This window comes from Molothrus aeneus, chromosome 6 (assembly GCF_037042795.1).
Source record: "Molothrus aeneus isolate 106 chromosome 6, BPBGC_Maene_1.0, whole genome shotgun sequence".
NCBI lineage: Eukaryota > Metazoa > Chordata > Aves > Passeriformes > Icteridae > Molothrus > Molothrus aeneus.
Window position 1 is genome coordinate 60,588,468 of NC_089651.1, and position 14,358 is coordinate 60,602,825.

A 14,358-nucleotide genomic window follows, 5' to 3' on the forward strand; every position below is an offset into this window, starting at 1 on the left:
ACAGCCTGTGGAACCCACAGTGTGCTCATTTTGTACAGAAGATCTGTCATCCCACGTGCTCTGCCTGTGGCTGATGAGAAAATGTCCTGTTAGCCCAGATCTCCAGGGTCACCTGCAATGTGCACACCCAGGACCTGCAGCATTTTGGGATCAGAGGCACCATTTGGGCTTCATCCCCCATTTCTCACCCCAAGGCCAGATTCGTGCTGGATCTGATCCCAGCTCCAATTTTTTGGGATGAGTTGATACTTTAGAACTTCCCATAAAACAGCCTCATCCAAAGGAGGGTGAGAACCATAATTAAGTTGGAGCATTTTTGTTGTATTTTTAAAGCCTTGACTTGGACTCTGAGGCAGGATATTGGAGCATTAATTAGGGGAGATGTTGTCAGCTTCAGGTAAGGATTTTCTCCATTTAAAAAAAGTGGGTTTGGGACATGGGCAGGAAAGATGGGAAAACCTGAAGACACCAAACACTCCCAGCCTCCATGGATGGCAGGCTGGGGCTCCAACACCCCTGTGGCTCCCAAAGACTTTCTGGGCAGTTAAATTACATTTGGCTGCTTGGTTAAAGATGGGATAATTATTTCCAGCGAGGCAGACACGGTCCAGATGCACTTCTCCTTCCATAACTGCACTAACACTATCCCAAAGCCCAAGGAAATGCCATTTCCCAGGCCCAGGAGGCCATCTGGATGGCAGCAGAGCTTTGCCAGGTTTCCTCTTGACTTTATTAAGCTGGAGCAGATATTTAGTATCTCATTATCTGTCTGCAGGAAACACTTGGGGAGACACAGCAGCATCTTTCTCTCCAGGAGATAAACAGGCACCGCATCCTCTGCAAAATCCAGGTGCCTGGAGCTGGTTTGTGCAGCTCTTCTGACATTTCCATCCCTTAGGATTTGTTTGTGGCTGGATACAGCCCTGTCTGTGAGAGGTTAAAAGAGCCAAAGAGGCCAATCCCTGGGTATTCCAAGCCCTGAGCATGTTTCCAAAACAGAATGTAAACACTTTTATTGTGGCAAGGATTCCTCTGCTCTCCCTGCCTTGTGTCATGCAGCCAAAGGAAAAGGAGAACACTTTTTCTCCCCTCATAAAGCAGGGTGTGCTCAGGCTCTGACATTGACATCAAACAAGTGCATGGCTCCCTTCCCATCTTTCTGGCTGTCCCTAGGTCATGGGTTTGCAATTTCCCTGCTGACAAATCCAGAGCAGCCAAAGGAGATGACTTTGCTGGAGTCTGGGGTTTTTTTTCCCCACTGCAACCGAAAATGTCACGGTGGAACTGGTGGAGAGGAGATGGAAATGAGGAAACAGTGGAAAGGTGTTATTTCAACTTTCCCCTCAGAAATCCTGGCCTCAGAGATTCCAGGGAGCTGTGGATCCTTGTTGGCCTTGGAAAAAATTATAAAATATCCTGAGCTGGAAGGGACCCCCAAGGACCAGCTCCTGAAAGGTGCCTGTGCTCAGCTGGGGCTGGGCTCCTTCTCCAGCAGCACTGACACAGCCAGAGCACACAGCCTCGAGCTGCACCAAGGGAAATACAGGCTGGATAGCAGGAAAAGTTTTTTACAGAAAGGGTGATAAAGTTCTGGAATGTTCTGCCCGGGGAGGTGGTGGAGTCCCCATCCCTGGGTGTGTTTAACAAAGCCTGGATGTGGCACTGGGGGCCAGGGTTGAGCTGTTGGGGCTGGGTTTGACTCCATGATCCTGAAGGTCTCTCCCAATCCAGTGATTCTGTGAATTCTGTGATTCTGTGATTCTGTGAATTCTGTGCAGGGTCTAACTCTGCATCAGAGTCCAACTCCTGGCCCTGCCCAGACCCCCCAACAATCCCACCCTGGGTATCCCTGGCAGTGCTGCCCAAACACCCCTGGAGCTCTGGCAGCCTCGGGGCTGTGCCCATTCCCTGGGGAGCCTGGGCAGTGCCAGCACCCTCTGGAGGAAGAACCTTCCCTAATATCCATCCTAAACCTCCCCTGGCACAGCTCCAGCCCTTCCCTGGGTCCTGTCCCTGCTCAGCAAAGCCCATTTCATGTGTGGACTCAGCAAAAGTGGCTGATCCCTGATTCAGTTTTTCCCATCCTGGAACACCAATCAATGTAATGGAGCTGTTGGAACGAGTCCAGGGTGATCAGAGGGATGGAGCAGCTCCCCTCCAAGGAAAGGCTGGGAGAACTGGGATTGTTCAGCCTGGAAGAGATTTGAGGGTGACTAATTGCAGCCTCCAGTGCCTGAAGGGAACCTACAAAAAACATGGAGAAAGACTATTTACAAGGGCCTGGAATGACAAGGAAGGTTTTCCCATCCACCTCATTCCCCTGCTCTGGTTTAGACTCTTGCTGCTACAAAATCCACGTGCAAAAAGATCTGTCAGCACCTGGGCTGGGGAACAGGACAGCACTGGTCTCCAGGACTGACAAACAGCCTTGCTGGGGCAGAGCGAGAGTTTTAACCAAAATAAAGGGTTTTCCCCTCGTTTTTCAACGTTCCACTGCTGCACAGGAGCACTGAGATGCACACACAGAGTGCACTGCTCAGCTGTTAAATCCCACAGGGCAGATGCACCTGCTGGGTCAGGATGTGAAAAACGCCAATCACTTGTTTCTAAAATTGTAAAAGTTTAATAGTAATAAAATGGTTATAAAAATAGTAATACAATTAGAGTAATAATGATTTGGACAATTTGGATTAGGACAATATGAGACAATAGAGACAAAGAGTTATGGACACTCTGGGTACCTTTTCTGGGCAGCACACCCGAAAAAGGCCCCACGTTACCAGAGGATTAACCCTTAAAAACAACAGCCTGTTGCATATTCATACACCTCATCCATGATGCATAAATTCCATCCAAACACAGGATTCTGTCTGGGCAGTGTCAGCTTCTTCCTCTGGATCCTGACAGCATCTTTGAGGCAGGAAGAAGTTCATTTCTTCTGATAATGGAGCAATAAATTCTCTTTCTCTGAAAGATTCAGGTGTCCTGTGGCTGTTGTCTCACTGCCAGTCCTTTCTTTAAAAAAAGTATCCTACATAGCATAGTTTCAATTTTAACATTTTTAATAACCTAAAACTATATTTAACACACTACTTAAGAGAATTAATACAGCATCACTTTCTAACACAACGCATATAATATTCATTTGAATATTTGCGAAAAGCCAATCATAAAATACACATTTTTCACAACGATATCCCTCCACAGCCATTGTTGGAAACTGGGAGGATGCTCCTGGAGGAGAATTGTCCAAAAGTCGCTGCATTCCAGCTGCAGGTGCAGGAACTCTGCCCTGAGCCTCAGTGGGGAAAGCTGGGCTGACCCCATGTGGTCATGGCCTTGTTATGGCAGGGTTTTGGTTTTAGAAAGCATTGACTTTCCACTCTTTCTTACATAAAGTGTAAAATCTACCTCAAATCCATAAAATGTTTCCATCCAGGAAAAGGCACTGTGGTGGGGGTTAAGCTAAACCTCTGGCTGGCATTTTTCACACCATGGAAATGTGTCCACACTCCCTGTGTCCCTGTTCAAGCAGGCAAAGCAGCACAATAAATACTCATTTTTAGCATGGATGGGACATTCCCACTCCTCTGAATCCCTCAAAACAAATGAGAAGGGATAGGAGGGGAGACTCACAGCCCAGTTTGTGCCTTTCCCTCCTAATAAAAGGTTAAATATTGCAGTGGTTCATCTGGCTGCAATCTGAGCTTCGCCCCCAGATTTTGGGTGTGCCTGGACCGGGGAAGGTCGGTGTGTGTCATCTGGTCACTCTGGGCCTGAAGAAGTCAAAAAATATGGAATGTTGATTGTTTCCATGGTTACAGAATGATTCATTCTGATGGTAAAATAACAGGGGAGACACATGGAAAATGAGAATCATGTCTCAGAAGCGTTTTGTGTAATTGTTGCGTTCACCAGTTCTCCTGCTGCAGGCTACGTGCGTGCCCTGACCTCAGCTATTCGTAAAACTGTCTCTTGAGATGATCCCAAAGTTGAGTTTTTTTATTGAAAATTAATTTAAACCCTTACTCATGGAGTCTGTCAGCCTTGGATGCTGAACAAGGCCCATCCCAGCACAGGTCTTGTCCAAGCAGAGTAATGGAGCCTCCAAAAAAAATCCCACTGAGATAAAAACGATCAAAGTGAGGGCCTGGAGAGACAGGAAAAGAGATAATGGCTTTAAATTGGAATAGGGTGGGTTTAGATGGGATATTAGGAAGGAATTCTTCCCTGTGAGGGTGGAAAGGCACAGGGTGCCCAGAGAATCTGTGCCTGGCCCTGGATCTCTGGAATGTTCAAGGCCATGTTGGACAGGGCTTGGAACAACCTGGGATAGTGGAAGGTGTCCCTGCTATGGCAGGAGCTGGAACAAGATCATCTCTAAAGGTCCTTTCCCACTCAACCCAGTATGGAATTCCATGATTCTAAAATTCCAAACCCATCAAATGCCTCAGCCTTGGCATCTCTGAGGGGGTGCAAGGGGTGTGTGCTTGTGTCGTGCCTCGCTGCCTTCAGCCTTCCCCTCGAAGAGCCCACTGGGACTTCTGTGAGGGTGAAAAGACCCTTCAGGCGGGGAGAAGAGCGGCGGGAGCACCGAGCCCGGACAGGACCCTCAATCAATACACGGTGCCGTCCGCCATCTTGGCGGGGACCTGAGTGGGGCGGGAGGGGCGTGGCCTCTCAGAGGCAGGGGCGTGTCCGCAGCGCTCCCGCCCAATCCGCGCGAGGGAACGAGCCGGGCCCTAAAGGTCGCGAGGCCGGCTGAGGGGCTGAGTGGGGGCGTGGCCGGACGGCGGAGCTCAGCGGCGATTGGCTCCGATCGGCTGCGGTCGGCTGCGATTGGCTGCGCTCGGGAGGGCGGGCGCGCGCGCGCGCCGAGCCCGGCATGGCCCCGCCCACCGCTTGCCACGTCCGTGCGGCGCGTGCGGCGGGGCCGGCGCGCGCGGGTGAGTGCGGGCAGCGGGGCCCTGAGGGGAAGCGGGAGGGATTGGGGGGGGGGTGGTCACCTCTGAGGGGTCGGGGTCTCTTCTGAGGGGTCGGTCTGGGGACGGGTCGCACCCCCGGGGGACTGCTGCAGCTCAGGGGCGCTGTGGGGACACCACCGAGGGGCTATGCGTGTGTGAGGAGGGATTGATATGACCGCCTCGAAGGTCTGTGTGTGAGGCAGCGGGATGCACCTCCAGCGAGGGGCTGCGGATGGAGTGAGAGCTGCCCTCAGCGGAGCGTGTGTGAGTTGAGGGGCTGGTTTGGGGAAGGGTCCTACCCCCGAGGGGCAGCTTGAGCTGTAGGGACCCCCCGAGAGAGCGGGTGAGGGGTCAGGGGGTGTGGGACCCCCCGAGGTTGTGTGTGAGGTGTGGAGACCCCCCCGAAGGGCTCCGTGATGAGGGGATCCCCTCACGGGGCCCTGTGTGAGGTGGGGGAGCCCCTCGAGAGGTTGGTGTGTCCCAAGGGGCTGCTTCGGCTGAGGAAAGCCCTGGGCACCCTCCAGGGGCAGGGCTGGGCTCTGTCACCCCGTCCCCCAAAACTGGGGGCTGGCAAAGGTCTGGCCAGGCATCACTGACCCTCCCTGGGGGTTTGGGGGTGTCCCCTGGGGTGGCAGCTCAGCTCAGGGGGTCCCTGGCCATACCCTGCTCCCAACACATGTGGGGACCAGGACGACCCACAGGCCTGAGCTCTCCTTCCCTGTGTCTTAATCTCTTTTTCTTATTTTTAATTGACATTATCCTAATTCATATTCCTGCCTCCAGAAAACGAGCATAACTTGCAACTCTATCCTGCTCCAGCTGTGCCGGAAGTAGTTGGGAAAGTGACTCTTAGTTGGTCACTAATTGCTCATAGAGCATTGGAAATTTGATTTTCTCTTTGTGCTTTTCCCTTGGTGTGCTGTAACCCTGAGCTGGAGTTTGAGGTTTGCTTTATTCTGTACACTGTTTGAATGTTGATATGGACACTTGGGAATTCTGGGGGACAGAGGAAAAGTGACATTGGGCTTGTTGAGCTGGAGGAACAGAGAAATCTGTAGGAATGTTTCTCTTTGCAGTTCATCTTTGCTGCTGTTTCATTTTGAAAATTCACACGGGATGAGAGTTTGTGTTGCTGTTGAATTGCTGTAACAGCAAATGCTTTTACTTTTATGTGCAAAATTAGGGTGAGAGCTGGGATTCAAAGGCCAGTGTGTACCAGCAGGTGGCATAAAAAAAGATTTTGTGGTGGTTTTTTTTTTTAGTGAAGAAATTTCCGTTGGTTTTCTGGAGCCACTTTCACTTTTGAGGCTGATTACACACTATGATGCTTCACAGCAAACATTCTGTGTGAGGTGTCTTATTTTAAAAAGTGTCATCCCAAACACTTTTTTCTTTCTGCTGTTTAGCCTGACCACTAGTGTGTGACTGCTGTATTCATGGTGCAGCTAAGGCAATCTGAAGATTTATTAAAAAATTGGAAGTTTTCATGAGCTCTGCTCATACCAGAACCCTGACCAGGTGTTCTGCAGGGGACAGAATAAGAATTTATTTTCCTTTATCATAGGATTTATCATAGGATTCCAGAATTGGAAGGGACCTTAAAGCCCATCTCATTGCACCTCCTGCCATGGGCAGGGACACCTTCCACTGTCCCAGGTGGCTCCAAGCCCTGCCCAACCTTGACTGCAATAAGGAAGATGCCTCCCTTTGTCACCCAGAAGAACCCAGTCTCTTCAATCATTAACAGGTGTCTCACTGTCACCTTGGCCCTGTGTCATGGCCGCTGTGGGGCTGTGCTTGGCAGCTGGGCTCTGCAAACACACAGAGCAAACAGGAGGGGCTGTGCCTGTGCCATCACCTGCTGGGGGACGTGGCACCTTGTGCCCCAGGGAGGAAATATTTGTGGGGTGGGACTGCCTGGAAAAAATGCAGGTTTGAAATTGAACAGGAGTGCAGGTGAGGGCTGGGCAGGTTGTTGGGAGGTTTCTTGGGAGTGATGCTTTGCTTCCCAGAGGGCTGTAGGGGGAAATCCTGGATTGTTTATCCTGGCCTGTCCCAGGACAAACACACGAGCTCCATGTGCTGGCCCTGCTGCACATGCTCTGGTGAAGGCTGAGCAGATAAAGTGAACAGCAGTGTATTCACCTTCCTGGAAATCCCTGAGGCACACCCCATGGCGTGCTGCAGGGGGAACAGCTCATTTAGGATTTGAACCATGCCTTGCCTGTTCCATTCCATTGCAGGTCTCTGCTTGCAGCCATGATGCCCGTGGCCACCGTGATGCCCGATGACACGCCCATGTTCGACCCCAGGATCCTGCAGGAACTCGACTGGAGTGAGAACACCACGACCTTTTCTCCTGCCATTTCTCCACTGGATCCAGGGGATGGGCTGGTCCTGAGGCCACTCTGCACAGCTGATGTAAATCGAGGTAGAATCTTGGTTTATTATTGCCAAAAATGACACTGGGAGCTGAGTTGCTAACTTGTGTTTCTGGAGGAGCTCTCAGTGGATTGGGATTGCTCATTTTCCCTGATTTGGGTTATTTTTATCAGTAAACAATTTGATGGAATTTTACAACATCCTGAGTTGCAAGGGACCCACAGGGATCATTGAGTCCAACCCCTGAGCCTGCACAGGACACCCCAGCAGTGCCACTCTGAGCCTTGTCCTAACATCCCTCGGGCTCTGGTAGCCTTGGGGCTGTGACCATGTCCTGGTTTGTCCTGTGTGACCACATCCCTGAATTTGAGCTTTTGGCATCATGGATTGGTGCTGTACTGAGTGACCCCGAAAATTTGTTTTACTGTTTTAATCTTAAAATTTAAGTAAAATCTTCCAAATAATCCACAAGTTCCCATTCACCATGCTTTTGGAGAGGGAGCACAGTTGTTCATACTATAGCCTTTAATACCAAAACAGCATGAACAAGCATCTTGGTGCATGAATTCTCCTTCAGTTCTGCAATTTGGATAAAAAGATTGCTTTGCACTCATTATTCCAGGCTCACTTGAGCTTTAGCCAATCCTTCACCATTTTTCCATCCCATTGTGATGTGATGGTGCCACGGTCCCTCTCCAAACAGCTGTGTTGGATTGTTCCTTGCTGTTTGGAGCTGGTTGTGTGTCTGTCCCTCACTGAGAGTTGTTTTCCCCCTCTTCCTGCCAGGCTTTTTTAAGGTTCTGGGTCAGCTGACGGAAACAGGAGTGGTGAGCCCGGAGCAGTTCATCAGTGAGTACCTCATCATTCCTTGGCTTTCCACAGGGCTGCAGGCAATCAAAGGATGCTGACAACAAAGCTGCTCAGGTGTGATGCCAGAGGGAGAGATGAGTTCAGCTCCCCTGGGCACTCAGCCTTGCATCCAGCTGCAGCTATCCCCAAGGGCTGCTTAAATTGCTGCCTAAATTGTGAAACTGGTTTTTAGACTGAGCTTTAGACAGCTGGTAGGATGAATTATTTGGGTTGGTCCAAGCCCCTCCAAGCTGGACTGGAACACTCTGCAGGATGGGGCAGCCACAGCTGCTCTGGACACCCTGTGCCAGCCCCTCATCACCCTCTCAGGGAAGAATTCCTTGCCAATATCCCATCTATCCCTGCCCTCTGGCAGTGGGAAGCCATTCCCCTGGTGCTCTCCCTCCAGCCCTTGACCAAAATCCCTCTCCAGCTCTCTTTGAACCTACTTTAGGTCCCCTGTAAATCCTCCTCCCAGGCTAGACAGGCAGCTCAGGGATTCAGGGAATCACAGGATCTGAGCCAAACCCAACACTAATCCATGTCCCCAGGGGTCACATCCACACAGCTTTTGAATCCCTCCAGGGATGGGGACTCCACCACTGCCCTGGGCAGCTGTGCCAGGGCTGGACAAACCTTTCCATGAAATTCTTCCCTGTGAGGGTGGGCAGGCCCTGGCACAGGGTGCCCAGAGTGGCTGTGGCTGCCCCTGGATCCCTGGAGGTCCAAGGCCAGGGGCTTGGAGCAGCCTGGGATAGTGGAAGTTGTGCCTGCCCATGTGAAGGGGGTGGAATGAGATGAGCTTTAAGCTCCTTCCAGCCCAGAGCATTCCATGATCGGATACTGCAGTGCCCATGTGCAGAGCAGCTCAGCAAGGAGGCTTTTCTGGGAAAATAAGGAAAAGGAATTTGTGTAACTCCTGCTTTTCCATGGGTGTCTGACTCTGGGGCATTCATTTTCTGGAGCGTTGGGTGCATTGTCCCTGTGATCCCACAGCGATTTGCAGTCAGACACTGCTGCAAATACCAGCTTGAACTGGGGTTCACTGTAGTGAACAGGAACCCAATTCAGCCTGAATTGCCTGTTCCACACTGTGCCTGCTCCCACAGAAACCTTTGAGCACATGAAGAGGTCTGGAGATTACTACGTGACCGTGGTGGAGGACACCAACCTGGGGCAGATCGTTGCCACGGCAACGCTGGTTATAGAACACAAATTCACTCACTCCTGTGCCAAGGTAAATCTGCAGCTGGGGAGGGAGGAAAAGATCCTGGCCCTGACTCTGGGTGCGTTGGTTTTATGGTGTTACTGGGTGGTGACAGCCTCAGGTTGTATCAGGGGAGGTTTGGGTTGGATATTGGGGAAAATTTCCTTGTGGAAGAGGTGGTCCAGGCCTGTACAGGCTGATCAGGGCAGGGGTGGATTCCCCATCCCTGGAGGGATTTAAAATCCATGTGGATGTGGCACTTGGGGACACAGGTCAGTGGTGGCCTTGGCACTGCTGAGGAACAGTTGGGCTCGATGGTCTTGAAGGGCTTTTCCAACCTTAAAAATGTAAATATTTTTAAAATGTATTTAAAAATATCAAGTATTTTGTGTATTTAAAAAGATATATCACATCCTTGAATGCTGAGCTGGTAGCAAAAGGAGGCTTTGGCTTTTCCTAAGGAAAGGGAGCCCTTGGAGGTCTGTGCCATTGTGCCAGTGAGCCTTGGCAGGAGTCAGACGTGGCTCTGACAGAGCAGATGGCTGAGGATGCCCAGGAGGGCTGGGAGTCCCAGGCAGGCTGTGAGCACAGGCAGCTGCAGGGGCAGTTCCAGGGCTAACAAACACCTGCCTGTGTTTTCAGAGAGGCAGGATAGAAGATGTGGTGGTCAGCGGGGAGTGCAGAGGGAAGCAGCTTGGAAAACTGTGAGTATTCCCCACCTTTACCAGGAATCCCTTTACACCTCACACCTTCCTGCCGAGCACCTGGGAACAATTCAGCCAGCAGGGATCACCAGCTGGGCAGAAAATGATCTGCAGGAAAACACAGAGAAGGCTGTCAGCCCTCAGTGTTGTGGCTGTGATAATAAAACTCATGAAATATTCACTGACCCTCCATTTAACTGCTGATTTTTTTTTGTCTTTTCCAGATTAACATCCACCCTCACCTTGCTAAGTAAGAGACTGAACTGTTACAAAATCACTCTGGAGTGTCTGCCCAAAAATGTGGATTTCTACAAGAAGTTTGGCTACTTGGTATCTGATGAGAACTACATGTTTCAACGGTTCTTTAATTAACAACTTCTAGGTGTTCTGGGTTCTTTTTTTTTCTTGGAAAGACTGTTGGTGGAGGAGCTTGTGCTGCAAACATTCTCTCCGTGGAAAATTTCTATGGTTTACTGCTGCAGATATAACAATCCCTATAAATAATGAACATCAAATGTGTAAATCTTGGGGAAAAAAAATTACTGAGGTTTTAGAAAGAGTCCTTTGGGTTAGAAAATAAGTTTAGAACTAATTTTTACTACTGTTGAGTCGAGGTGAAGCTTTTCTGTTCTAGCTGAGTTACAAAGGACTCGTTAAAGGGATGGTTTTTAACCAGAGGTCTATATTTTTATCTCAAATTTTTTCTTGCATTGTATTTTTCTAAAGGTTTGTGCTTCTTTTCTCAGTAGCCAAAGGACAGCCCTGGGACTGTCCTGGCTGTGCTGATGGAAGGATGATGTAGCTGGGGAAGGGATGAGGCTTCTCTTATGCAGAATTAGTGACACAAAACAGGCCTTAGTTCTGGATTTTTCCATGACACCTCATGGAAGTGCTGGTGAAGTTTTCTAGGCACTGTTTTCCAAGACTGGATTTGTTACTGTTGGTGCAGGTTGGGGAGAATCCTTCCAGGCTGTGCTGAAAATGGATGTGTGCTTCTCACTGCAGGGCTCCTGCACTTTAGCTGATAACTTGGTTTTCAGGATAATTACTTTTTTTTTCTGACATAAAAACCCCAAATGTGGTTTGCAACAGGGCAGAGGGTAACTGGGAAACTGGAATGTCTGAAGGAGTATATCCCATAAGGAGTGGGGTGCTGGCTATTAATCACTGGGAAAGGGACTGGGATGTCAGCTTCAGCTGAGGGAGCTGGGGCTGTTCACCCAGAACAGCCTCAGAGCCACTTCCAGGGCCTGAAAAGGAGGGAGAGGGATTTTTGTGTGGGCAGGACACAGGGAATGGCTTCCCACTGCCAGAGGGCAGGGCTGGATGGGAGATTGGGAAGGAATTGTTCCCTGGGAATGTGGTGAGGCCCTGGCACAGGCTGCCCAGAGCAGCTGGGGCTGCCCCTGGATCCCTGGCAGTGCCCAAGGCCAGGCTGGACAGGGCTTGGAGCAGCCTGGGACGGTGGAAGTGTCCCTATTGGAATGAGATGAATTTAAGGTCCCTTCCAACCCAAACCACTCTGGGATTTACTGAACACCCCTGGGCCAGCCCCTGGATCTCCAGAGGGCCAGGAGGGATTTGCACCTGTGGCACAGCAAAGCAGCAGAGAATTCCCCCCTTCTCCCAAGGCATTGCTGCTGCTGCTGCTGTGGAGCTTCCCTGCTGCTGCAAGACTGGATCCATGATTTTAGCACTTTTGCCAGGGGTGAAAAGCAAAGAACAGCCCCAGGCCTGTTGCCAACAGTGGTGTTTTGTGTGGGGAGGGACAAATGCCACGGCCATGAATAGGGCATTGTCCCCAGGCAGGGTTGTTTGTGGGCAGCCAGGCCCTCCACACTGTCCTGCTTTGTGCTCTGGAGAGCAGCTCTACAGTGCTGGGGGCTCTGCTTGATCTTCCTGAGGGTTCTCCACTCCATCCAGTGTCTCCTTGGTGATGTCTGCTTTATTTATTGATTATTTTTTTAAAGAATATCTTTGTTTAAGCTGAATAAATGATTGCCACCTGTACCTGGACTGTTTTTCATGGAGCGAGGATGTGCTTGGTGAGCAGCAGCAGCTGCTGCAGGTACCTGTTCCCCTTCCCTGGGCTGAAAAGAACACTTTTAGCAGCTCCACGTGGATTTCTGTCCCAAGAGAAAGCAGATGTGCTCCTCTCACAGCATCTGCATGGCTCAAGCCCTGACTCTCATTCTGTAAAGCAGCTCCTGCTTTTTGCTGGCCCAAGTGACTGAAGTGGATTTTCTTGCCTTTCACAGCTGTAATTAATTCAGAATTTCCAGGATTTAAAGTGGATTATTTGAATTCCGTGGTATCTACACCATGTAAAGAGGCCCAGGCCCTCATGAAGAGTTAATGAGAAGATCAGAGTGAGGAGCACGTGCTGTGGCCCTGCTCAGATCATTGTCAAACAGATGAATGGGGTTGAAAGCCGGGGTTTGTGGCTGCAGCACAATGGGCACAGCCCCCTCGCGGCAGCTGAAGAGCTCTTTGTTCCTCCCCGAGGTGCCAAACAGCAGCTGGAGAGCTGCGAGTGCCCAGCCTGGGGCCTGGGAGGTGCCACTGTGGGCTCAGGTGTGCCCCAGGGACACCGCAGCCACACGGGGGCTGTCGGAAACTGTCACAGGGACAGGGACAATGCCACAAGTGCCAGCTCTGCATGGCCCCGGGGGCAGGGAAATGCAGCAGCCCTGACATTTATCCCCAGTGGAAAGGGCTGAAGAGGGAAGAGCAAGGGCCCCTGTATATTTATGATGTGTATATAAAAATAGATCTAAAATATTGACATTAATATGTATAGTATATATGTATATCTAAAATCTATATATGGATATTTTATGTATACATAAAATCTATATTGACAGATTAATAATGTATACATATTTATAAATATACATATCTAGAGAGACTCTATACATGTATTTTATATATAAATATATAAAAATATATAAATATATATAAATATATAAAAATTTATATATAAATATATATATATAAAAATACATATACATATAAATATATATATATAATATATAAATATATAAAAATACATATACATATAAATATATATATAATATATATATATATAAAAATATATATATATTATATATATATATATATATATATATATATATATATATATAATCAACCATGACCTCCTTGAGGCAAGCACCAAACCTTTCATAAATGTCTTTTCCCTGGACCACAAAGGCATCTGGGTACCTCTGGTTCAGATGAATATAATTATGTATAACTATATAGATCTCTTTATAGAAATATATACAATCATACAAATTATATATATATATATATATATATATATATATAAAAGCAGCTGTATTTGGACACAGTGTTGATTAATACTGGAGATCCCAGACTGCTTTGTGCTGGAAGGGACCTCAAAGCCCCATCTCATTCCAGCCCTTGCCATGGCCAGGGCCACTTCCACTGTCCCAGTTTGCCCCAGTTTGTCCAGCATTGCCTGGAACACTTTTTTTTTTGTCAGAATCAGCCCTAACAGCACTGCCAGCTGGTCCAGAGGTTGAATGTTACCTCTTCCCTGTGATTTCATTTTTTGGCTGAGACCTCTCCCACCTTGAGGAAGAGATTTCCAGCTCCTTCACTCTGCTTCCCCTAAGCTGGAAAAGGCAAGTTCAGCACCTCAATCAGGAGCTGTGGATTCCCAAAGATTTGGGTGTTCCAATTTTATGTTTGAACCTGGGAAATAAAAATAATAATTCACCCTCCACTTCTCCTTCCAGTCCACAGTGAGGGACCCTGCTTCCAATTCCTGCCTTTAGTTCAACCTCCAAAATCAAATGTTGAAACAAAACCCTCCTGGCAGTGAAACTACAGCAGACAGACAGGGAAGCTTTAAATAGATGGCTTAGTAATAGATCTGAGGAAAATTAAATCTCAGAATCCCCTGGGATCTGACAGGCAGACAGACCAGAACGACTGTAAAAGGCACCAGGAGGGGATAATGCCAGGAAAAAAAACCTGGATTGATGAGAAATCCTTAGTCATGGAGCTTGTCAGTAGGAAGGGAGTGTTCCCAGGACCCCAGAGAGAACAGACATGGCCATGGAGCAGCCTGGGGATGAATCAGTGCCTCCCATCTGTGCTCCATCCCTGCCCTTCCCCAGGGACTGCAAGTGAGAGGGATTTGATGCCTCCCAGCCCAGCTCCTGGCTGGCAGTGCCTGGGCTGCTCCAGAGGCCAGGAATGCACTTCCCAACAGCCCCAGAGCATT

General features: G+C 49.2%; 1 protein-coding gene across 1 annotated transcript; it reads left to right on the top strand.

Moving 5' to 3' along the window:
* The first annotated feature begins 4,889 nt into the window (after positions 1-4,889).
* On the top strand, positions 4,890-12,116 carry GNPNAT1 (glucosamine-phosphate N-acetyltransferase 1). The gene is made up of 6 exons (XM_066552754.1): positions 4,890-4,946; positions 7,208-7,395; positions 8,133-8,195; positions 9,305-9,432; positions 10,045-10,106; positions 10,331-12,116. Exons 2-6 carry the CDS (start codon positions 7,224-7,226, stop codon positions 10,476-10,478), a joined length of 573 nt encoding a protein of 190 aa, XP_066408851.1. The 5' UTR covers positions 4,890-4,946; positions 7,208-7,223; the 3' UTR covers positions 10,479-12,116.
* Positions 12,117-14,358: the final 2,242 nt, after the last annotated feature.